This window comes from Xenopus laevis, chromosome 7L, assembly GCF_017654675.1.
Source record: "Xenopus laevis strain J_2021 chromosome 7L, Xenopus_laevis_v10.1, whole genome shotgun sequence".
Lineage (NCBI taxonomy): Eukaryota > Metazoa > Chordata > Amphibia > Anura > Pipidae > Xenopus > Xenopus laevis.
Window position 1 is genome coordinate 109,191,093 of NC_054383.1, and position 24,069 is coordinate 109,215,161.

General features: G+C 39.0%; 1 protein-coding gene across 1 annotated transcript; it reads left to right on the plus strand.

The window, feature by feature from the left end:
* Positions 1 to 1,610: 1,610 nt before the first annotated feature.
* Positions 1,611 to 5,295, plus strand: LOC108697028 (serine/threonine-protein kinase mig-15). The gene is made up of 9 exons (XM_041569484.1): positions 1,611 to 1,639; positions 1,858 to 1,923; positions 2,138 to 2,194; positions 2,543 to 2,665; positions 3,021 to 3,131; positions 3,415 to 3,505; positions 3,772 to 4,422; positions 4,732 to 4,810; positions 5,137 to 5,295. Exons 2-7 carry the CDS (start codon positions 1,921 to 1,923, stop codon positions 3,891 to 3,893), a joined length of 507 nt encoding a protein of 168 aa, XP_041425418.1. The 5' UTR covers positions 1,611 to 1,639; positions 1,858 to 1,920; the 3' UTR covers positions 3,894 to 4,422; positions 4,732 to 4,810; positions 5,137 to 5,295.
* The last annotated feature ends 18,774 nt before the right edge of the window (positions 5,296 to 24,069 follow it).

The following is a 24,069-nucleotide window of genomic DNA, read 5'->3' on the forward strand; positions in this document are numbered from 1 at the left end:
GTGTGGAATCCGAAATAAAGTTTTCTAAGGAAAACATAGAAGGATCTGGGCAGCTTCACCAAGAGCCCTTTGACGTAAGCAGCAATTCTATAATCAAATAAATCATAAAGATTTTTAAATTATAGTCGCTAAATTGAGTTGATTTTATAACATAATATTGTCTCTCTAATACAGGACAACATAGAAGAATCTGAACAACTTCAGCTAGAGCCCTATGAGGCAACTGCAAATGTCTTGGAGTTGTTTGAGGAAAATGAATCTGAAGAACCTCAAGGAGAGTCCTGTGTGGAATCCGAAATAAAGTTTTCTAAGGGAAACATACAAGGATCTGGGCAGCTTCACCAAGAGCCCTTTGACGTAAGCAGCAATTAATTTTATTTTATTTTAAGAATACAATTATATTAACAATTCTAGTCCAGCATCACACTAAGCTCCATAAAATAGAACATGTTATAATGCTTTTAAGCTTTCGACTAGATGGCTCACAGATTTTCTCTTTACTTATCAGGAGTTTCCAAAAGAAACTGAAATTGACATTAGCCAGGATCAATGGTCAGAAGAAGAGGAACAGAGCAGTGACCTTGATGATGGTTTTAAGGTTTGAATTTTTCTCAATATAATGTTAAATGACAATTTAACCATTTTAAACATATTTGGCCCCAGCACATGTCTGCTAGCCAACCTAATCTATGGGGGGGCACGCATAGGAATTTGGCTGATGCGATTGGAAAGGAGGTGGGAGGCTGTGCAGTGGTCCTAATGTGTCTGAAAGACTTAGTTGTTCCTTAAGCTAGAGGGGTTCGTTTTAACAACTAATTGTATCTCTTTTAACTAGGTGTTACTAAACAAACTTGAAATGAAGTTCCCAACTGAAATCTCAGAAAAAGAGCAAGTGAAGGACCAGAGAAGGAAAGAGTGCCTTAATGAGGTTTGAACAAAAAGAATTAAACCTTTTATCAATATAAATTTAAAGGGGCAGTATACCCCTTTTTAAAATACTTCTGTATAATGAGCTGCTCTTATCACAAAGCCTAATGCTTCAGCAGGAGAAGTAAACTTGTGATTTGTATTAACTATGGTGATATGAAGCAGGCAGTAGAATGTGTAGTACTTTAAATGTTAGTTTTTGCTCTATTTTGTTCAAGAATTAATAAGAACTATAGATATGTCTTAATTAAAACTATAGACAAATTATAGTTCAGCGAAATGCTGTTCACTGAAATAATGTTAAAAAGGTCTATACTGTCCCTTTAAGCAACTTAACTTCAGGCTTTAGTTCAACTTAACAACAAATCCTTTCTTTTGTTTTTTTAAGGAGGTACCAAAGAAAATTAACAGTGGGACCACAAATATAAATATCCTGAAAAAGGAAGAAATAAATAGAAACATAATGAAAAAAGAAAAAGAAAAGTGTGTCTACCGCACCCAAGAAGACTTTAGCAAGGTTTGGATAACATAACATACTTTATTGAATCCTTTATATATACGTTTACCTAATATTTTGCCACCCCCAGTAAATGAACCTTTCCTTGTACTTTATATAATAATTGCAGTTTTACTGAATAATCTCAGATTATCTAATTAAACATTTTTTTTTCTTCCCCAGGAGGATGATAAAGATCCATTTGCCAAATACCCAGTAAGTTGTAAAACAGTATTTTGGAACATAAAAGCACAACTTTCATAATTTTCCTTAATTATTCAAAGCCCTCAGCCTTCTCCCCTTATACACCATTTCCCAGTTTCTCCTTATACTATCACTACTTCTTTAATGTTGAGAAAGTTATTTGTCCAGTTGCGTTATATTAGTTTAGTATTATATTTATCATGCTTTTGAATACAATGTTATTTTTTCAGGAGCCCAGGGGATATTTAAAACTTGGAGAGGCCATCGGAGAAGGCAATTTTGGAGTTGTCCATATGGTGAGATACTTTATTCAACATTACAATTGTGTAGTTTGTGTCATGCTTCTGGGTGATTTCAGATTTCTGCCAGTTGGTTACACTCTCTACAGTATTGTTCTTTTTTCTTGTGTTTCTGAGGCTGCCAATAAACTTGTGCCTTATCCACATATCTGTTTGATTCACCATAATGAAGTTCATCATCACTAACCTTCTTTCTCTACTTGTGTTACAGGGTTGGCATCAAATCAAACGCAAAGAAGTGGCCGTTAAAATAATAAGGAAAATAGAGGTAATGTGTCTTTGTAATGTTACTATATTTATATTATAATAAGCACTTTTGCAAAAAGCCTTATTTTGCATAGGTTTCATACATTTGAACAGGTTGAACTCAATGGATGTGTTACTTTTCTCAGCCTAAATTCATGTTACTATGTGAAAATAAGTGGATGAATACCTTTTATAGAAGGCAATAGATTTCAGATTTAAAATATAAAACGGAGAAAGATTTATTATGCCATTTTCATATGGTATTAACAAGCTGCAATTCTCCATAACTAGGTTGGGGTATTTAAAATAACAATTGCATCCATTGTATTTAATTTTCTTTTGTATTAACATTTCTTTTGTTGGAAATTAGGATCAAGATACAATCCTTAATGAACTGGAAATACTTGAGAAGGTCTCTGGCCATGAGAATATCATCTCCTTTTATGGCGCATTTCACCAAAAGCCTGCTAGAAGGATTAATCAAGAGCTATGGGTAAGGAAGCGTTTAGATATGTTGAACCTTTGTGCACCAACTCTCAATCAACAGCTCTCATACAAGCTTGGATACAAATATGATCCAATTGTATAAGAAAGAGTCCAATCCACATGACCTCTTTGTTCTCAGTTTTACCTGATTGCAGTCATACCCTGAATGCTTATATGTATCTGAATTTCTGAATTACACCCACTGACTGCAAATCAAGGCAGTCACATTTTACTTCTAGTACAGAACACATAGAAGCAAAAAAAGTATACTTTATTATACAAACTCTTATATCACTAGTATTGCCTAATGCTCAACAATAAAATTGTATACATGTACTAAGTGTTCTTTATTGGTGTTCTAGATTGCTACAGAACTTTGTGATGGTGGATCAGTACTTGACCTAATAAAAAGCAAAAGGAATCGTTCCTTAGACGAAAGCTGGATTGCTTATATCTGCAAGCAGGTATTACAGGTATGTCACATCTGAACCTTCTCTGTAGTCCTCTGACAGGCCCGGACTAGCAATCTGTGAGTTCTGGCAAATGCCAGAGGGGCTGCTATAAGTTCCCATAGAAAGTCAGTATTTAGTGGGCTGGTGGGGGCTGTTTGGGCCTCTGTGTACCTAAAATGCCAGGGCCTATTTTAATTCTCAGTCCGGACCTGCCTCTGGATATTTATTTAACAAATTTATATCTTATTAGTTTAAGAACATGAAAAATAATTGTATTTACAATTTTCCTTTATATTTTTCCCAGGGCTTGTATCATCTCAGAAAACAGAGAATTTTACATTGCGACGTGAAGCCCGATAATCTGATGCTAACTGAAGACGCAGTTGTAAAGATAAGTAAGTGACGCTTAGAATCTGAATACAGAATGGATGTTGTGAAGCTTTAGTGAATGTGAAGTCAATTTTATATTACTCTGTCTCTCAATAGTAGTGTTTATATAAACATTTTAAAAGTTCTAAACCTGCAAAAAAACAACACATCTGCACACTAATTCTTTCTCATGTAAAAATTGCCCACAAATGTTTCTGTATCACCATGATTTTTATTGGTGCGTTGCATTTGCGAACTAACTAAAATTCATGCTTTTGTCTTACAATTTCAGTTGATTTTGGTGGTGCTGTCACGGGAGGAAAAAGTGATAGCCCTGCTGGAGATATGGCATATTTATCACCAGAGGCCATTGTCTGCATGAGTAAGAGAGGCGAATTTGACCATAAGGTATAGTGATGACTTCTTTCTTCCTTTATATTTTAGAGTTAGCACCACCTTTATTTAAATGTATGTAGCCTACATGATGAAACTACATGTATTTTTGCCACTTACTTCACATACCTCTCTCAAAAGCAAAGTTGTCATCCAGTTTTGCTATTATGAAAAGGTGTAAGTGAACTGAGTGAGCATAATGTATTGTAAGTACAGGGCACAAGAATTTTAGAAACCCCTCCTTATGCTTTATTGGATTTTCCAACTCTGTGTAAAACAGAAGTTTCTCAGTTTGGATTCATTCTTTAGATATGAAACCCACTGTACTTCAGCCCTTGAACTGTTTTATATGAGTACTAAGTGGCATGTTTTAATGTATTTCCTATTCTGCAGTCTAAAGAGAACCCCTATCATAATGTGGATGGAGAGACAACATATATATGTCTCCTCTGTATAATCTTCTTTAATTGTTTTCTTTTCCTCCATGTTTTCTAGGCGGATGTGTGGTCTTTGGGAATGTCAGCCATTCACATGGCAGAAGGATGTGTCCGTAAGTACATTCTCAGGAATTCTTAGCGTGACTGTGTATATACGTAATATATGTGTGTTACTAGAAAGTAAATGCCGTAACACAGAATGATACTGCCCCTTATGTAAAGTTTATAATCAATTAATGATAAAAAAAACTAACCCCAACATAATGTAATAAAAGGCACTAAGTAGGCCAAGTCCAGTAACCCTTGCTGCTTATTGCTTGAAATAGACGATTTGACCTGTATCAAACTTTACCTTTTAGAACCCTATAAATGTTGTAATTAGCAGTCAGCATGTTTTAATATTGTATTTGCTTATCATATAGCATACAACAAACTTCCTGACAAGGCTTTGATCCAACAAATTACTCGTGGTCCAGCTCCTACGTTGAAAGGGAACAAATGGTGAGTGATTTCCCTGAAAACAAAAAAAGAGATTGAGGGCAAGTTGGGGAAATGGAAAAGGAAGTGAGGGTGAAGAGAGTGAGGAAATGACAATGGAGTAAGGGGTGGTGCAAATAAGAAAGAGAGTCAGGGTGAATGGGGTGGGAGAAAAGGCAAAGGAGAAGTTACAGTGAGGGATGAGGGATTGGGAAAATAGGGTGTAGTAATTATGTGGAAAGTATAAATGGGCTAGGAGCTTTATGTGGGCATGGACTTCCATAAGTCTGAGCAATTAGATATATTTATAACATGAACATTTATCATTTTGCCTCAATTTCTTTTTGCAGGAGTGAAAAATTCCACTACTTTATTGAGGAATGCCTGCAGAAAAATCCTGCTGAGAGACCATCTGCAAGGCAGCTCTTGTCACACCCTTTCATCACAGAAATAAGCAATGAAAGGGTTGTACAGAAGAATATTATGAAGCATCTGCAGAGAGGTAAGAAAAATAGCTTATTCTTATTGTCATTCGCATAATCTGTAACTATCTGTCCTATGCAAACAATATTCTCTGACTTCACATAACAAAGGCATAGACTGTTAGGGTGTGGGTTACTGAACTAGGCCACATGTAGTAGTGAGACCCATAAGGTGAGATGGGAGACAATGTTATTGTTGGATAGTTCTAGCTGACTGTTAAATAACAAGATTAAGGCATGTGACATATACATAATAATTTTACAATTTCTTAATTTTTTTATATTTGCATTTACAATTTTGGCCATTACATGTTTTATACCTGCTTCATGACTAACAATGAACAATATTTCATACTAGCAAACCATTGAAGCTAAAAAGAAGAAAATGTTGAAACTGAATAACAGATCAACATCCACCATCTGCAGATGACCAATGGAGACTGAGAAACCACCAAACTGCCTAAAGAAATTCTTCTGCGATTGGATACAAACAGATCCCAGGAACTACCTGGAAGAAACATAGAACTAGGGCAGCCATCGGGGGAGGGACGGGGGCAGAAAAGCATAGGTTTCCGATGGCAGCCCTCCATGGAATCCACCTTGGATAAATTCATCAAGACTGTAAAAAATGACTTTTTGTAGAAAAAAAAAAATGACATTTATTCTTTATATTGACAAAATAGTTTTATATATATATATATATATATGTGTATATATATATTTCCTTAACTGTTTTTAAAAAAAATGTAATAAAGAATATTTTAAAAAATAAAATTGTATTCAGTGCATATATAATTGCTTTTTTACTGTATATTGACAAGCTTTCTGTTCTTGGATGAAGTTCCTTGCTGTATTTTCCTTTTAGTGAAGGGAGGGAGGCCAAAGGCTAAAGCACCATTTTACCCATTCCTAGACCCAACACTACCATAATTGAATTTAATGTAAATGAACATTTTGCCTTCTCAGCACTGCTCAAGGGAGTATTTGTATATTTAAAATACAGCAAAAAAAAAAAAAAAAAGTCCCTTAGAATAGTACTGTCCAACTGGTGGCCCACAGGCCTTCTGTCACGTTCGGCACCCTATATCCAGAACCCAAGCTAAGCTCCCTGGTCTCGGCTCTCACTTCTGCCTTTAACCGCCGCCGTTCACCTCGGGAGGTGCCCTCGGCTAATTGGATGCCGCCAGGTCTTAACAGAGAGAGGAGCAAAGCTAACGGTTCTGGACTAGCAAAGGGGCACGATCGTCTCACCAGGATACTGAAGGAAGAACACCACCAGGAACAGGCAGGCCGGGCCAGCACAAGCAGATAGAATGGTCAGACAGGCCGGAATCAGGATAGAGATAGTAGAATAGTCGGAGGACAGGCAAAGGTTTCAGGATTGAAGAGGTCAACGTAGTTTCAGACAGGCAAGGTCAGGGTTGGAGAGATCACCGTAGTTTCAGGCAGGCAAGGTCAGGATTCGAAAGGTCAAAGTAGTAAGCAGGCAGGCAAGGGTCAAACACAGTAGATCAAACAGGAATCACAAGTAATAAACACCCAGGAACAAGTTAATTGAACCTAACAACGGGCAACTTGCTGAAAACTAAATTCCCCTTATATACTGTTTGAATTTCGCGCCAATGCGCATGACGTCATCACGCCGGCGCATAAACCAGGAAGCGCGCCGGCACGCGACATAGAGGAAGCGGCAGAGCAGGAGACAGGAGCAGCGGTCGTCCATGCCGAAGGAGCAGCGTTGGACCCCGCTGCCCACTAGACCACCAGGGTAAGGTTCCCTTACACCTTCCCATGTGTGAACTGCGATTAACTGGCCCCTACATTGTTCACAACTCAGATTTAGGCTCTAAAAGTTCTGCATTGTCAACACCTGTTATCCTCTCTGCACTGTTCACACCTGTAAGAGACTGACCCATAAGGTCCATGTATTGAAAGGTTGAACTTGATGGACGAGTGTCTTATTTTCAACCAAACTTATATGTTGCTATTATACATCATATATACATATATCATTATTTGGGTACCAAAGGCCCCTGGAAATAAATATAAATGACATGGTATAACTATATATGCATTCAAATGTACTTTGCATTAGTCAAATGTTTTAAAGGAAAACTAAAATGTAACTAAAGAAGTAATGAAGAAATGTTTTTGTCTCCAAATGTTCCCCTGTAGCCAGGCCCAGGTTTGCCGCCCAGCCACGTCTGAAGATTTCTTACATCTGGAGCCCTGGTGATTGGGCAGGTGGTAGATTTTGCCCATTATCTAAACCTCTGAGCATCTCTGTGCTCCAGATGTAGGTATGATGGGCATGCACACGATCATGAGGGAGGTGGGGATTTCTAACTCTGGGCGCCCTTAACAGGAATCTGTAGCACCCCATCTTTTTATTTGCACATGCTATGTGCTTCTGTCAGTTACTGAGCCAAGGCACAATATACTGAATATATATATATATATATATATATATATATATATATATATATATATAATATAAATGTCACAATATAAGGTGAATTAGTAAATTAGTATGTGGCAGCTCACAAACCAGCACAATCAGCATCACAATTTAATAATCAACCTTGTAACATCAGCTTGTTATTTGCAATGACCCCCAAGTTTAGCTTCTCAACAGCTGCTCCAGGCCACGGAGCATGTGCGTGTCACAGACACTCCTAGAAATATCCAACATGGGAAACTCCTGTGACAACTTTGAAGGCCTAGATCACTACTGGTTCTATAAGTTTAACATATATGTATGTATAGATGTATATATTATTAAATATATAACTATTATTATATTATTATTATTATTATTATTGTTAACATGTATTTATAGAGCGCCAACATATTTATATATATATATTTCCGTGTATCTGCACACACCATTCAAATCAGTAAAGGGCGGGTGCTCAATAATTTAGTTATAGTGCACAAATAGAAAGCACTCACAGCACAATTCTTATAAAAAGTTAGAAGACCTTTATTTCTCCGACCACATGTCAATTCATTTTTAGGGTCTAGTTCTTCTATATAACTTATTTAAAAATGCACATTGCAACATTAGCTCAGTTCAGGGGTGTCCAAACTTTTTACAACGAGGGCCAGATTTGGTGAGGTGAAAATGTGCGGGGGCCGACCATTCTAATTGTTCCATTATCTGGGAGCACAAAAGAAAGGGAGGCCCCAAAATGGACAGGGCAACTCTAATGTACAATAGTTTGTTTCAGCTTATACTTGAGGGGATAATAAATAATTATTTACGATTACATAACACTGTGCCTAACCATAATGCTCATACAGGCCTGGACTGGCAATCTGTGTACAGGCTACTTGCCTGGGACTGGCAACCTTCCCCTCTTTCTCCTCCACCCCTCTGTAGCTCACTCTGACAGCCAGAGAGAGAAGTTGTGGAGGAGTGTGCTGTGTGAGTGCAGAAGAACAGAAGTCTCCTGCACAGACTGACTGACTGAGGTTTACCTCGTAGTCATGGTGAATGGCAGCACACTGCAGCAGGCAGCCTCTCTCAGAGTCTCCTGAGACGTCCACACGCTGTCTCCCCAGTCCCCACCCAGTTTCCACAGAGGGCAGGCTCACAGTCTGACTCCAGCCAGCCAGAGTGAAGCCGTGGGGAGGGGGGCGTGCCTGGGCAGCACAGCTCTAGTGACGTCCACACTCTCACACACCCAGACTCCTCACAGGCCAGCCAGCGAAGCGGGGGGCGGGGCATGCCGGCACAGCAGCAGCAGCAGTCTCTCTCCTCTCCAGGGAGCTGCACTGTAATCAGAGGGAATGAGGTGCCTGCCGTGCTGGACGTGGTGACGTTTACAGCGCTGCGCCGCCTCCCAGTTAGTTAGTTGGTCTGTGGCCGCTGGGAGATTAGGTCTTGGCTTGCTCCCTGTTCTTCTTAAAGTATCTTTTAGGAATTTGATGCGGGCCAATTTAAAATGGATCGCGGGCCGCAGTTGGCCCGCGGGCCGTAGTTTGGACACCCCTGGCTCAGTTGGTAAACCACAAACTGTAAATTATTGGTATACTATGTACATGATATTTAAGAAATATCAAGAACTTCAAGAAAAACGTGAAAAAAAGCAATTGCAAATACACACAAGAATATGTGCTAAGTCACATTCATTAAATTTTAATAAGAAATAATATACCTATAATTAAAAAAGTTCTCAGGGCCCTATAGTCCATTCATCTGCCCATGGTGCTAAGTCACGTTTATGAATTTTTTTATTACAAGAAATAATGTACCTACAGTTAAAAAAGTTTCCAGGGCCCTTAAGTCCATTCATCTGCCCCTGGTGCTAAGTCACATTCATGAAATGTTTTTATTATAAAAAATAATATACCTACAATTAAAAAAGTTCCCAGGGCCCTATAGTCCATTAATCTGCCCCTGGTGCTAAGTCACGTTCATTAATTTTTTTATTACAAGAAACAATGTACCTACAATTAAAAAAGTTCCTATAGTCCATTCATCTGCCCCTGGTGCTATATCAGATTCATGAAATTTTTTTATTACAAGAAATAATATACCTACAATTAAAAAAGTTCCCAGGGCCCTTTAGTCCATCCATCAGCCCCCTGGTGCTAAGTCACGTTCATGAATTTTTTTATTACAAGAAATAATGTACCTACAATTAAAAAAGTTCCTATAGTCCATTCATCTGCCCCGGATGCTAAGGCACGTTCATGAAATGTTTTTATTATAAAAAATAATATACCTACAATTAAAAAAGTTCCCAGGGCCCTATAGTCCATTCATCTGCCCCTGGTGCTAAATCATTCATGAATTCTTTTTATTATAAGAAATAATATACCTACAATTAAAAAAGTTCCCAGGGCCCTTTAGTCCATCCATCTGCCCCCTGGTGCTAAGTCACGTTCATGAATTTTTTTATTATAAGAAATAACGTACCTACAATTAAAAAAGTTCCTATAGTCCATTTATCTTCCCCTGGTGCAAAATCACATTCATGAATTTTTTATAGTCTAATTATATACCTACAATTAAAAAAGTTCCCAGGGCCCTATAGTCCATTTATCTGCCCCTGGTGCTTAATCACGTTCATTCATTTTTTATATTCTAAGAAATAATATACCTACAATCAAAGTTCCCAGGGCCCTATAGTTCATTCATCTGCTCCTGGTGCTAAGTCATGCTAATGACATTTTTTTATTATAAGAAATAATATACCTACAATTAAAAAAACGAGGATATAAGAAGGTACCTTGGTGTTCCATAACAATGTAAATGATCAACCATGCACATTATCAACAGGCAGCAGTGTAAGAAGAGGAATTGTTATGTTGATCTGGTGTTGGCAGACATATGAAATACTAGCAAATAAACCCTGCTTTTACATTGATGAAAAGAACAGGCAGGAAATCAATTAGCCATGCAATGTTATGCTCCAGTTTTTCTGGCAATACTCTATTAATAGATGAATGAATGGTGCACTGCTGATTTGTTCCTAATAGAGCTGTTCAACATTGCATTGGGCACCTAATGAGAATATAAAATAAAACATATGTAAAAATAGAAATATCATAACTGTTGCTAGTGAAGAAGCCCAGGCTGGTTGATAGAATTGGTAGTTTAGCATGATGCCCATTATAGATCAAGTTGGAATTTATAAAAGTCACCTTGGGCATACAGTGTGCTGGCACCATAGCCATCTGTGCATCACTGCTGCTCCCACATTTAGCACAGGCACAACGGGTACTTAAAGGAACAGTTCAGTGTAAAAAAAACTGGGTAAATAGGCTGAAGTAACTGGATGTCTAACATAATAGCCAGAACACTACTTCCTGCTTTTCAGCTCTCTAACTCTGAGCTAGTCAAAGACTTTAAGGGGGACCATATGGGACATAACTGTTCAGTAAGTTTGCAATTGATCCTCAGCATTCAGCTCAGATACAAAAGCAACAGTTTTGACCCATGTGCCCCCCCTCAAGTCACTGATTGGCTACTGTCTGGCAACCAATCAGTGGAAGAAAGAGAGCTGAAAAGCAGGAAGTAGTTTTCTGGCTATTATGTTACACATCCAATAACTCCAGCCTTTAAACTAACTATATATATTTTTTTTTTTTACAGTCTATTTACCTAGTTTTTATTTTTACACTGAACAATTCCTTTAATGCAGTTGCCATAGTCCTCTGCTCAGCTGGCAAATGTGCCAATTATTCTCTTGTCCCAATTACTAAAGCACATTCCTAGACACTGAAGCAATACCGACTTAAATGAATTGAGCCACAAGTTTCTGCTTGGATACAAAAGACTGCATAACCTGACTGATTTCACAGAAAGCCCATAAATAACAGTAATAACCACATGAGGGCAAAGCAAGGGGGTTAATAGAGGGCCTGTCAGAAGGGAAGAAATACATAGACGGCAAGACAAGAACGCTTGTTAACTGCTGTTGGCATTGTTTGAACAGCCATGGAAAATGTAGCCTAATTTTGTATCATCATGGAACATCATCATGTAACAGATATAACATTTATATTGATAGACTGACCCATAGAAATATATTCTAAATAAAAAAAGAAATTAGATACCTTAGGTGAGTTCTGTACAATCAGTGGGTCGGTTGGTGTTTCCCTACCCTCAGTGGGGCATAATATTCTTAGGCTACACTCAGGCCAGGCTGATACTTGGGTCAGATTCACTGGGCAAAGTAGTCGCTGCTGGCGGAAATTCGCCAGAAATCCAATTCGCAGGGACATCGCCAATTAACTAACTTTATTAAACTCCCATGGACATTTGGAATAAAAAGTGCCCACTTCAAGCATTTCCATCAACATCTCTAAAAAAGAAGTATACATGACTTTTATGCGCCCCCCCTTTTCAAATTGACCTAAGTGTAAGACTACTAGCGAATTTTCGCTTGGCACAAACAAATGCTAGCGAATCTTTGCTATGAAATGCTTTCACTGAAGAAGTATCACTAGTGAAAACTCGTCAGTGTTCGGCGCCCAGCCCGCAACTCCGCATTTTAGCCAATTAGCATAGTGGTAACGAATTTGTGCCTGGCGAAGTGGTGCGGAGTGTGGTGAATCGGTCGCTGGCGACAATTCGCTCTTTAGAGAATTTGCACCTTGGCCTGAGCTGATCCATTGGCCTCTGCTCCCTCCTGTCTGCACCGAGAGATACTGCGTCAGCTGGCGGACACACGGAACAGATTTCGGTGTTTTCTTTCTGATATACGGTGTGTTTGCACCCTGGCTGATGAGGTGCTCCTGGGTGCGGACGTAGGAGGGAGAAGAGACCACTGGCTGATTCCGCCTGTTTGGAACAGCAGGGTACCGACACACTGGTCTGATTCAGCTGATCTGCTTGCACCCACGCATTTGCGTGTCTGCACTCACAGGCCTGGGTTCAGGCCTGGGTTAAGACACACGGAGAAGATTTATATGCAGGAGCATATGAGTATTCATCTTCGAGGCAAATCTGCTCTGAGTGTCTGCTCCGACGCAGTGCCTGTGAGTGCAGACGCAGAAACAAGCAGTTCTTTTCATCACATTTTATGGGTCAGACTTTATCTGATCATGCCATGCGACACCACAAGATTTTTTAGGATGCTTCAAAATCTAATCCCACACAGCTGTTATGTAAAGTTGGATCAGATAAAGTTAGATGGAGTCTTACAAAAGTCAATGTATTTCAATGAGAATATAAAGTCTTTCCGAAACCTCCTGTTTTACATTTTTACATGTAGCTTATGCATCAGATTTTTGTATAAGTCCCATTGTATTTTGACTACTTCCGACTTGTCGCATGCGTTTTGTAGATCCGACACCATCCGTCAAAAGTACTTGGGGAGTTTAGCCATTGGTGTTAGTAATTTAGCCCCTCTAGGTCAGTTGGCCTCAGAAATAGAACTGTCTGAATTTCTAAGCCTGAGAAACCAAGGGTGTTTTTTGGTTAATTTGGGACTACTCAAGAGCTACTAATAATAGAGGGCACAATTAATTACTAATAAAAGAGGGTACAATTGTTACTATGGTTGGGTGTCAGATGAATGATTCAATATATCTTATAGGGGGCTCTCTTTCATAGCAGATATCTTAGCGCTCACTCAAATACAGTACAAACAAAATAATTACTTTTGCACAAATTCTGCATGTAGAGAGACAGGATTTCTGGGGATTTTAATAGACTGAGCTCTAATACATCTTCTAGGCAAAAGGAGCCCAGACAGAATGAGGAGAAACTTGATTATTTCAGAAACGGTACAAATTTTTTAATTGATTGTATTTAGAAAGTTTCTTGTTTCAGTATGCTGAAGCTAATATTACATTTTCACGATAGTTCCCCGTTAAGTTTCCTGGTAGTAGCGACCATTAAGCCAAAACCCTGACTTTCTAATTGTTACATTTTGATACATTAGTTGACATATTTCATATGTTTCTGCTCTTACTGAGCAATGCTTCCACATGTCATAGATCAACTGGTACAATTCATACATTAAAGAGGTAGTTCGCCTTGATATTATGTTTTAATTTAATTCATACAGTGATATTCTGAAACAATTTTTATTTTTTAAATTGTTTTTAAATTTTATGTTTTAAAGCTGCTTGCTCAGCAACTCCCCAGTTTATGTTAGTTAAATCCTGCTTCAAACAGGCATTCACTTCTATGTAACCTGTATGGAATAGGTACCTTTAGTAAACAAAGGAGCTTGTATAGGAGATTTGCCCAGCAACCCATAGCAACCCAATAGTAATTTGCGTTCATTATTCTACCTGCAGTAGAAAAGATGAAGTATTGGGATTATATTCCAGAAGCAGCTATAATGACAGATACTATAGAGAACTTAAAAAAGAGCCTGTTTGCAAATTAGGAAATACAAAATTACTACTTTTCACACATATTTAAGTATTTAAAGGGCAAGTCAACCCCAAAATAAAAAATTGCCTAATAAAAGTAAACATTATTGTAAGCTACTATGGAATATACATTCATTACACATTTTCTATGTTTTGAAGTTATTTGAATATATATTGCTATTGAAAGCACTGCTTGTCTGTCCCTGTCTATTCTTTGTCTTGATGGCTCAGACTGTTGATACAATGTAAGACACGGCAGCTGATTAACAGACCTGACTTTGCTGGGGAACCAAGACTTTTGCAACATTGTTTAAAAAGTAACAACCAGGAGTTGAGCAAATGCTGCTTTCAACAGCAAACATTTTTACAAATAACTTTAAAAGCACTGAAAATGTTTATTAATATATATTTGTAAATTGCTTAGAATTATGTTTTCTTCTATAAGGGATATTTTTATTTTGGGGCTGAATTGCCCTTTAAGTAACTGCCATACTACACAAGGCTATATATAGATTTTTCAGTCATTCACATTTGTCCCTGCCCAGTTGAGCTTGCAATCTACAGTCTATTATAATTAGTGATGGGCGAATTTGCGCCGTTTTGCTTAGCCGAAAAATTTGTGAAATTCGCTAAACGGCGAGAAAATTCGCGAAACGCCACCGGCGTCTAGTTTTTGATGCTGGTGTCCATTTTTTTCTACGCCGGTGTGCGTTTTTGACACCAGCGTCCGTTTTTTTTCTACACCAGCGTCAAAAATCGCACAAATTTGCTGCTAATACGCGCCTACCAAATAAAATCGCCCATCACTAATTATAATACATTGGAGGTAAAAATAAGTAGATTTTTTTAAAGGGATTTTTTTATTAAATACATCAATTCATAATGCTGCTCCAGCAGAATTCTGCACTGAAATACATCAAACAGATCTTTTTTATATTTAATTTTGAAATTTGTCATGGGGTTAGACATGATGTACATTTCCCAGGTGCCCCCAACCATGTGGCTTGTGCTCTAATAAACTTCAGTCATGGGCAGCTAACCAGATAGTAGCTACCAGACACCTCTGCTGAAAGATTTGTTTGCATTGCTAAAAGTGATAGTGGTAGACATGAGTAGATGTGAGAATAGTTCCCAAGCAGGAAAAACCCTACTTTTTCCTGCTTGGGTGCTAGTTTCATGTCAACCACTAGGTGGGGCTATGGTCTTGGGTCATATGGAAGTACAATGAGAAGGGGAGAAACAATAACTGTCTGAAAGCACTTCCATTCTGAAATGCTTCTCAAAGATCAAGATCAGGCACAATGCAAATGGCTGCCTCCACACCAATATTATAGCTAAAAAAAAATTGAGTGAATTATTGAGTGAATTATTTGCAGTGTAATTTAGAAATAAAAAGTAAATCATAAAAAATCATGACAGAATCCCTTTAATCTTGTGGTATATTAGAGACAGATTCAGGTGGGATTTTTCGCTTCTTTCTGGATCATCTGGAAGCTAGAAGATTTAGTTTATGGTGCTAGTTGGAGGATGCGTATAAGAGTCCTGCAGTGGGTCGGGTACCTGCAAAAATGCCGGTATTAAGCGGATATAGGTTGTTGCACTCTCACACTCTTTTTTTTTTACCCTCTTCCTGCCTTGGCTAATACCATGTCAGGTTTTTTGATAAAATCAGTTGATGATGTCAGTTCTGATGTCACTTGATGACAGTCAGAAAATACGGTTTGCAAATTAGGGATGCACCGAATCCAGGATTCGGTTCGGGATTTGGCCAGGATTCAGCCTTTTTCAGCAGGATTCCCGGCCGAACCCAAATCCTAATTTGCATATGCAAATTAGGGGTGGGGAGGGAAATTGCGTGACTTTTTGTCAGAAAACAAGGAAGTAAAAAATAATTTCCCCTTCCCACCCCTAATTTGCATATGAAAATTAGGGTTTGGATTCGGTTCGGTATTCGGTATTGACATCTTATTGCTCACTTGCTGACTTTTAAAGCAACGGCAAGTGCAAACGATGCTGTACAGTGTAAAGGTGGCCATAGACATTACAATTACCTGGAAAAGATCTTTCCAAGAAAGATCGTTTGTTTCAATGCACACGTGTAGAGCTGAATCGTCAGATATACAGATCGAAACAATAGAATTTTACGATTTAGCACTAACAATGGTTGATGTTCGGGTGCCCTCAAAGGCACCTGATCAAATATTTCCAGCCAGCCCGATCAATGAGCCAATCGATATCTAAGTCTTCTGCCGATTTTGCTCAGCTCATTTCCCACCATACACTCACCGTACAATATTATGGCCACCTTACCAGTGGTTTTTGAGTGATACTATTGAAAAGCATTCTACTATTAGTACTAGATGCCGTTATTTCTCCACAAACTATGGCTGAGATTGCCCTGGAGAGGACTGCTCCCCGCATACAGGAAAATAATATGAATGTAAAATATTACTTATAAAAACAGTTTATGACCCTTTTAGTTATGGAGCTATTCTTTAAAGAAAGAAAATCAGGCCAGCACAAATGTTATAAAGGAGAAGCCATGGTGGAGCTAAAGTTCTGTGTAACCTTGGAGGTGTAGTTATTTAATCATCTTATTCATTGTAATGAATACATCTAAGGTTAGGAACACTACACCCACAAACATGTATTACTTCATTGCACAAATATTGATTTTTAATCAGTATTCACTCTCTGAGACATATTTTTTGCCCTGGGAGGGTAAATGGTGAATGCTTCCTGAGTGCTAGTGCTTATTGCATGTTAACAAGAACAATGAGAATGTATTCGTTATCCGACGTTGATGAGCCACACCAAGCATGACTATTTATGACTAGATCAGTGCGGGGCGGGGCTAGAAGCAACAGAGGCGGGTTGATTTACAGATGTAATCTTTTGTAATGAACGATGTTTTATTGCTGGCGGTACTGTTGGTTAATTAAAAGGGCAGATCGTCTTAAAAACAACAAGCTACTACCATCAAGCGTTGGTTTCCCATTTTGTTACTGTCAATATTGTTATTTCATTAAATGGGCAGTTACTTGTTAGTTATTGCTTTCCCATTGTTTGGATACATTAACATGTCCGCAACTGTAATTGCTGGTGTTTAGCAGGGTTTAGCCTGTGCAAACAGAGCTGGGCCAAAGGGTATTTGCACCATTGTCAAGGGTGCTCTCATCTCCGTCCAGCCAGGACTTAACTCCGCTTGGCACCCATCACCCATGCTCAACACATTTTCCTACACTTGGCACTCCTGCCAGGTCCAGCTACAGTAGCAGGGAGTCAATACTGATCAGTTATGTTGCACTCATAGTGCCCCCTTCAGATGTACCCCGTAGTGATGTGCAGGTCGAGCTAGCCCGACTTCCCGGGTTCCTTTTATAGACCTTTTAAATAAAAGGTATGTACAGGGAGGTTGGCTGAGGAGAGTTGAGGCCGGGCCAGTTGGCCAATTAAGGGGATTCGGCTGGGGGGGTCTTGAGATCGCAATCCCGCTAGGCCCAGGACTCCCAGTCCCACACTGACCTTGACACGGTATTATCCTTTCTAAGTGATTGAGTGTATGTAACCTAAGGAAGTGTAATCCCCCACTGAGAGGCCTGTGCTTACTCTTGCTTTTATTCTGGGATGTGTGTACAAAAGGCAGCAGTTCATGGAAGGTGTAGAACAGGGATCCCCAACCTTTTTTCACCCATGAGCCACATTCAAATGAAAAAAGAGTTGGGGAGCAACACTAGCATGAAAATAGTTCTAGGGAGTGCCAAATAAGGGCTGCGATTAGCTATTGGTATCTCCTTTGTGGAGTGGAAGTTACACAGGAGGCTCTGTTTGGCAGTACACCTGGTTTTTATGCAACCAAAACTTGCCTCCAACACTGGAATTCAAATATAAGTACCTGCTTTGAGGCTACCAAGAGGTTGGTGAGCAACATGGTGCTCACGAGCCACATGTTGGGGATCACTGGTGTAGAACATAACTACAACCAATGGTTTTTATTGTTTTATGTGAAATTTATAGTAAACCAAAATGGCTTAACTTGGATATTGGCACACCTTATCTAAAGCTTTTCCTTTATTGAGGATCCAATTTTCCAGGTCTAAAATTATGGCACTGTTTTTGTTTTTTTTTTGCACATAAAGGTCCATGATTCTGGAGGGGAGTCATTTGCCTTTACCAAGTCTCTTCTCCCCATTTATAGTTAATCCAATCTGACAGTCTCCTTTTGCTTTTACTCTACCATGTACATAAATAGGTGAAGGTCCCAAGCTGCATCTTCTGCCTACATTATCTCCACACCCTATCCATTTTCCAGTTTCCATAAGAAAAAACTATCTAACAATGCTATAGCTGGAACACTTCTCTGCTTATAATCAGAACCCTACTGGAAGTTTCATGCCTGAGCCACACTATAGTGCTAAGAAAAAGCAAACACAACTGCTACACATGCTTGTTATATATATATTATATATATATATATATATATATATATATATATATATATATATATATATATATATATATATATATATATATATATTACACGAAACATGTTTTAGGAATTTTTTCAGATTTTTTTTTTACATTTTAATTCAGCATCAATATATTGTTGAGATGGATAGTGGTAGGGGTGAAAGGGAAAAAAAGAATATTATTGGGCTTCCTTTAGGGTGATAGCATAAGGAATCTTCCTCCAGGTCTATTGGGAGTTTTATGGGGGGGCCCTGGCACCAATGTCTTTTTTTACTTATAGGAGGGCCCTGGCCACCAATTATTTTTTTTAAATTGTAGGGGAGCCCTGACCACCAATGCTTATTTTATTAATCTTTTATGGGGGGCCCTGGTGCCACTGTTTTTTTTTACTTATAAGGGGGTCCTCACCATCAATGGATTTTTATAATTTGTGTGTGTGGGGGGGTTTACCATTTTAGCTCTGATTTCTGTGTGGTCTTTAAACTGTGGTGTGGGGTGGGCAGGATCTGGGGTGGGGCTTGGAAGCTGAGGTGGGCGAGGTTCTTTAGAACTTTTATGACTTTTCGGCATACAGGATATGATGTCACTGAAATTATGACATCACAGCGGGCAGTCGCGGGTCTATAAATAGAGGGGACTGAGCGGGCCAGACCAGGTTCAGGGGGAGGGGACGGGTTAGGGTTGAGTGCAGGTTGAGTGACCTGCACATCACTATTGAGCAGCTCTGCAGTTTGCAATTTCAGCAATCTGGTTGGTAGGGTCAAAATTACCGTACCATTTGAATAAGAGACAGGAATATGAATAGGAGCAGGCCTGAATAGAAAGATGTGTAATAAAAAGTAGCGCTAACAATAAATTTGGAGCCTTCCAAAGCATTTGTTTTTTAGATGGGGTCAGTGAGTCCCATTTGAAAGCTGGAAAGAGTCAAATAATTCCAAAACTGAAAATGCAGGCCAATTGAAAAGTTGCTTAGAATCAGCTTTTTTTTTTAAAAAAAAAACATACCAAAAAAACATACCAACTTTTTTGTGTCTTTATATCTCTTATAGTTTTTCCAGATCTCTTCCTTTCATTGACTTTGGTTGGAAATAAAACAGGAAGGGTCACATGAAGGGCTTTACTGTTGATTATGTGTGATTATTCAGCTGGCCCGTGGGCTCTTTGGCTACTTTGTCACACCATGCAGTTAGCCACTCCCATCTTAAATCTCATCATGCGGGTGATATATATATATAGTCCGTGTGACCCTAGCCTTGTTAGCATTGTTTACATCAGCTGTGCCATGTTTTGTATTCTCTAGTATACCAACTCTGGGGCTATATAATACAGTCCAATGATAATAATGTGAATTATGGGAGGAATCTGTATGTTAGAGCAACCTTTTACGCCTGACCTTGCTGATATTTCCACGTGAAGAGCTCAGGTTGAGTTGGAATTTACCCTGGAGTGTGTTTAGCAAACTGACAGGTGGGAGGCGAAACAAGAGATGTGCTGAAAGGCATGTCATTAACCAGCCTGCTCTTAATGATTACTTAGTGCAGGGGTCCCCAACCTTTTTTACCCGTGAGCCACATTCAAATGTAAAAAGAGTTGGGGAGCAACACAAGCATAAAAAAGTCCCTTGGGGTGCAAAATAAGGGCTGTGATTGGCTATTTGGTAGCCCCTATGTGAACTGGTAGCCTACAGGAGTCTCTACTTGGCACTATACTTAGTTTTTATGCAACCAAAACTTGCTTTCAAGCTTGGAATTCAAAAATAAGCACCTGCTTTAAGGACCCTGAGAGCAACATCCAAGGGGTTGGAGAGCAACATGTTGCTCGCGAGCTACTGGTTGGGGACCACTGACTTAGTGAATAGCAGCAACACAATCACTTGTGTGTTATTGTGTCTGTGTGGCTTTATAACTGGAAGGTAAATAAAGGCTGCTCCAACTGGGAACAGTTTCCAGTGTTTGAAGGCAGCTCGTCCCATGGAGGTCATTTGGTCTAACTTTAGTCAGGATTGTGCTTTGGAAGAAATGTGAAGATGCCCCTATCAGCAGATTAGCTGGAAGCTGACATTGAATGTTAGCTATGACTACACCAACACATACTACCAAACTGGTTATTAAAACATTGGGAGTAATTAACTCTATTTCTGTCTGCATCAAAGGGGTTATCCGCTCTCCAGTTTACTTACTAGCATAGAGTAATGTTTTTACTTTAGGCATTATGGGTTTATGTTTAACTCTCTCTATGCTTCTCTGTCTCATTTGGATACTATATGTTTTATGGTAAGTGCAACCAGGACTAAGGGCAGTGTCGGACTGGGACACCAGGGGCCCATCAAAAAACCTTAGACCTAGGGGCCCACTCTCAGTACCATTATTATTCCTCTACTCACTCAACCTCTATTCTCCTAGTCTCTTTTCTTTACATACTATAATCTATTATTCCATCTATTTAGCCTCTTTGTTCTTATAGAAATAGGGAATGGCCATGAAATAGGCCAAATGTTTAGCAACATGAGGGCCCACTAGGGTTGCCACCTTTTCTGGAAAAAAATACCGGACTTCCTATATATTTATTTTTTTTCCCTATTAATAACATTGGGATCAACCATCATTTTTACCGGCCAAGCCAGTAAAATACCGGCCAGGTGGCAACCCTAGGGCCCACTGACACCTGGGCCCACCGGGAGTTTTCCTGGTAACCAGGAGGGCCAGTCCGACACTGACTAAGGGGCAGATTTAAAAAGGGTCGAAGTGAGAATTTGAAATCAAAATTATTATTTTTTTCTCAAAACTCTCAAATTCAATTGGGAAATAGCCAAACTCGATTTGAGTCATAATTTGAATTTTGAGATTTATCATACTCTGGTCCTTTAAGAACCGAAGTTCAACTATTTGCCACCTTAAACCTGCTGAATTACTGTATAACTCAATGGCAGAGGTCCAGGGATCAATTTGATGATGTTTGCAGCCTTCCTGACATTCGTGTTTTTTTTTCGGGGGAAAAAAACTCGAATCAAGTTTTTTAAATTCAAATCGAGTTTTTCTAATTCGAATCGAATTTGATTCGAGTTTCTAGGTCGTCTCAATTCATCCGAGTTTTTATTAATAAATTTCGATTGGTGGAATTTCAGATTTATAGGAGTTTATGGGAGTTTTAAAAAAACTCACATGAATTCAAAATTTGACCCTTGATAAATGTGCCTCTAAGGGTTTACATACAAAACAACTTGGGAGGGCCACACCTGCCTCCACTTAGACAGCCATGGATGACAATAAAGATGGCCATGCATGCACAGATTTGGTCAAGTTACGACCACAATGCCACACCATCTGGGCACAAATCTCTAATCAAGGGTCCATTTTAAAAGTTGTTCAGTCCCGACTGGTGCATCGACACATGACTAAGTAAATAGCAACTGCTCTTCCTGCAGATCTGTTCTGTTGGCCAGAACAAATGTTACTAGCCTTTTACTAAAAAGGATATGATTTTTTTTTTTTAAAAAAAAAATTTGGATTAATTGATTTTAATGGAGTCTATGGGAGACAGCCTTTCTTTCTGGATAACAGATGCCTTGAAGCTACCTAAAGTGCACCATGCCCCCTATTTTGTGGTCATGGAAATTCTCAGGCAAGACTAAAATAGTGGATTCGATGCATCCCTACATTATATTATTATTATTCAGACCTTTTCCTAGGCAAGATTTATAAAGGACAGAAAACTCTTGATGCTTCCCCTTTTAACATTACTGGATAACTGATATCAGCAACGATACGATGGCTTAGGCCCCTTGTGGTATTAATACTGACCCAACGAGAGCCTGAAAAGCTAGATGTTCACATTAACCGAGTCATTACAGCCTCTCAGCACAATTATCATGGCTCTTAGCAATCCCAGACAAGGAAATGCTGACAGATAGAGAAGGTGCTGAAAACCAATAAGTAATGTACCAAGATGTAGCTGTTATTATTACATTATATATTTATTATATTATTCTTTAGGCTAGTGGATGCAGTTCTACACTAACTGGAGATCAGATAGCCCTGATATAAAGTGATTCTGGAACCATCTTGCTTTACTATACACACTATGCAACAGCTGCTGCCCTTCCCAGGAAAGAAATAATTCTGTGGGAGCAATGGGATTTCTAGAAACAGTGTGAGGGGCCAGGATAGTTCTCCATCCTTACACCCCACCCTAAATGTATTACTGTATGCAACTGCACAAAATTTATTGTAACAGTATTGTCATTGTGAGAGATATTACCTACTCTACCTACTAGGGATGCACCGAATCCAGTATTTGGGATTTGGGCGAATCCTTCATGAAAGATTTGGCCGAATACCAAATCCTAATTTGCATATGTAAATTAGGGATGGGAAGGGAAAAAGGGGGAAACATTTTTTTACTTTCTTGTTTTGTGACAAAAAGTTCCATGATTTCCCTTCCCACCTCTAATTTACATATGCAAATTAAGATTTGGTTTGGCCAGGCACGAGGATTCGGTCGAATCCGAATCCTGCTGGAAAAGGCTGAATCCAGAACTGAATCCTGGATTCAGTGCATCCCTAATAGCCACTAAACATTGCCATTGTGTTTTCTTCTGTTTGTTTCTACCCTTCCTGTAGAGTGAGACAAGGTGCGAGGATGAGCTGAGACGCCATAACACAAGAAACAAGAGGGGTGGGGCTATTAATAAAAATGGCATCATGTACATTTCTTTTAGTACAGGTATGTAATCAGTTATCCGAAATCCCCTTATCCAAAAAGTTACAAATTACGGAAAGCCCGTCTCCCATAGACTCCATTTTATCCAAATAATTCAAATTTTAAAAAATGATTTCCTTTTTCTCTGTAATAATAAAACAGTAGCATGTTCTTGATCCAAACTAAGATAGAATTAACCCTTATTGGAAGCAAAAACAGCCAATTGGGTTTATTTAATGTTTACATAATGTTCTAGTAGACTTACAGTATGAAGATCCAAATTACAGAAATTCATTATCCAAAAAAAATCCAGGTCCTGAACATTCTGGATAACAGGTCCCATAACTGTAAAGCTTTCTCCCTTATAAATGACATTATTTATATTATGATGCACATAACAGTTTTAAAATATAAAATTAGGGATGCACTGAATCCAGGATTTGGCCTTTTTCAGCAGGTTTTGGATCTGGCGGAATCCTTCGCCCCGGCCGAACCGAATCTGAATCCTAATTTGCAAATTAGGGGGGAGGGAAATCGTGTGACTTTTTGTCACAAAACAAGGAAGGAAAAAATGTTTTCCCCTTCCCACCGCTAATTTGCATATGCAAATTAGGATTCAGATTCGATTCAGTATTCGGCTGAATGTTTTGCGAAGGATTCTGGGGTTCAGCCGAATCCAAAATAGTGGATCCGGTGCATCCCTATATAAAATGCTGTCATCAGGGGCTTAACTACAGAGGAAGCAGACCCTGCAGCTGCAGGAGGGCCCAGGAGGTATAGGGGGCCCCATGAGTC

Bases quoted from the DNA above. Each gene is read 5' to 3' on its own strand.
- LOC108697028 (XM_041569484.1), top strand. The intron at 2,195-2,542 runs GTAATGTGTCTT...GTTGGAAATTAG, and splicing joins AAATAATAAGGAAAATAGAG to GATCAAGATACAATCCTTAA. The intron at 2,666-3,020 runs GTAAGGAAGCGT...TTGGTGTTCTAG, and splicing joins GGATTAATCAAGAGCTATGG to ATTGCTACAGAACTTTGTGA.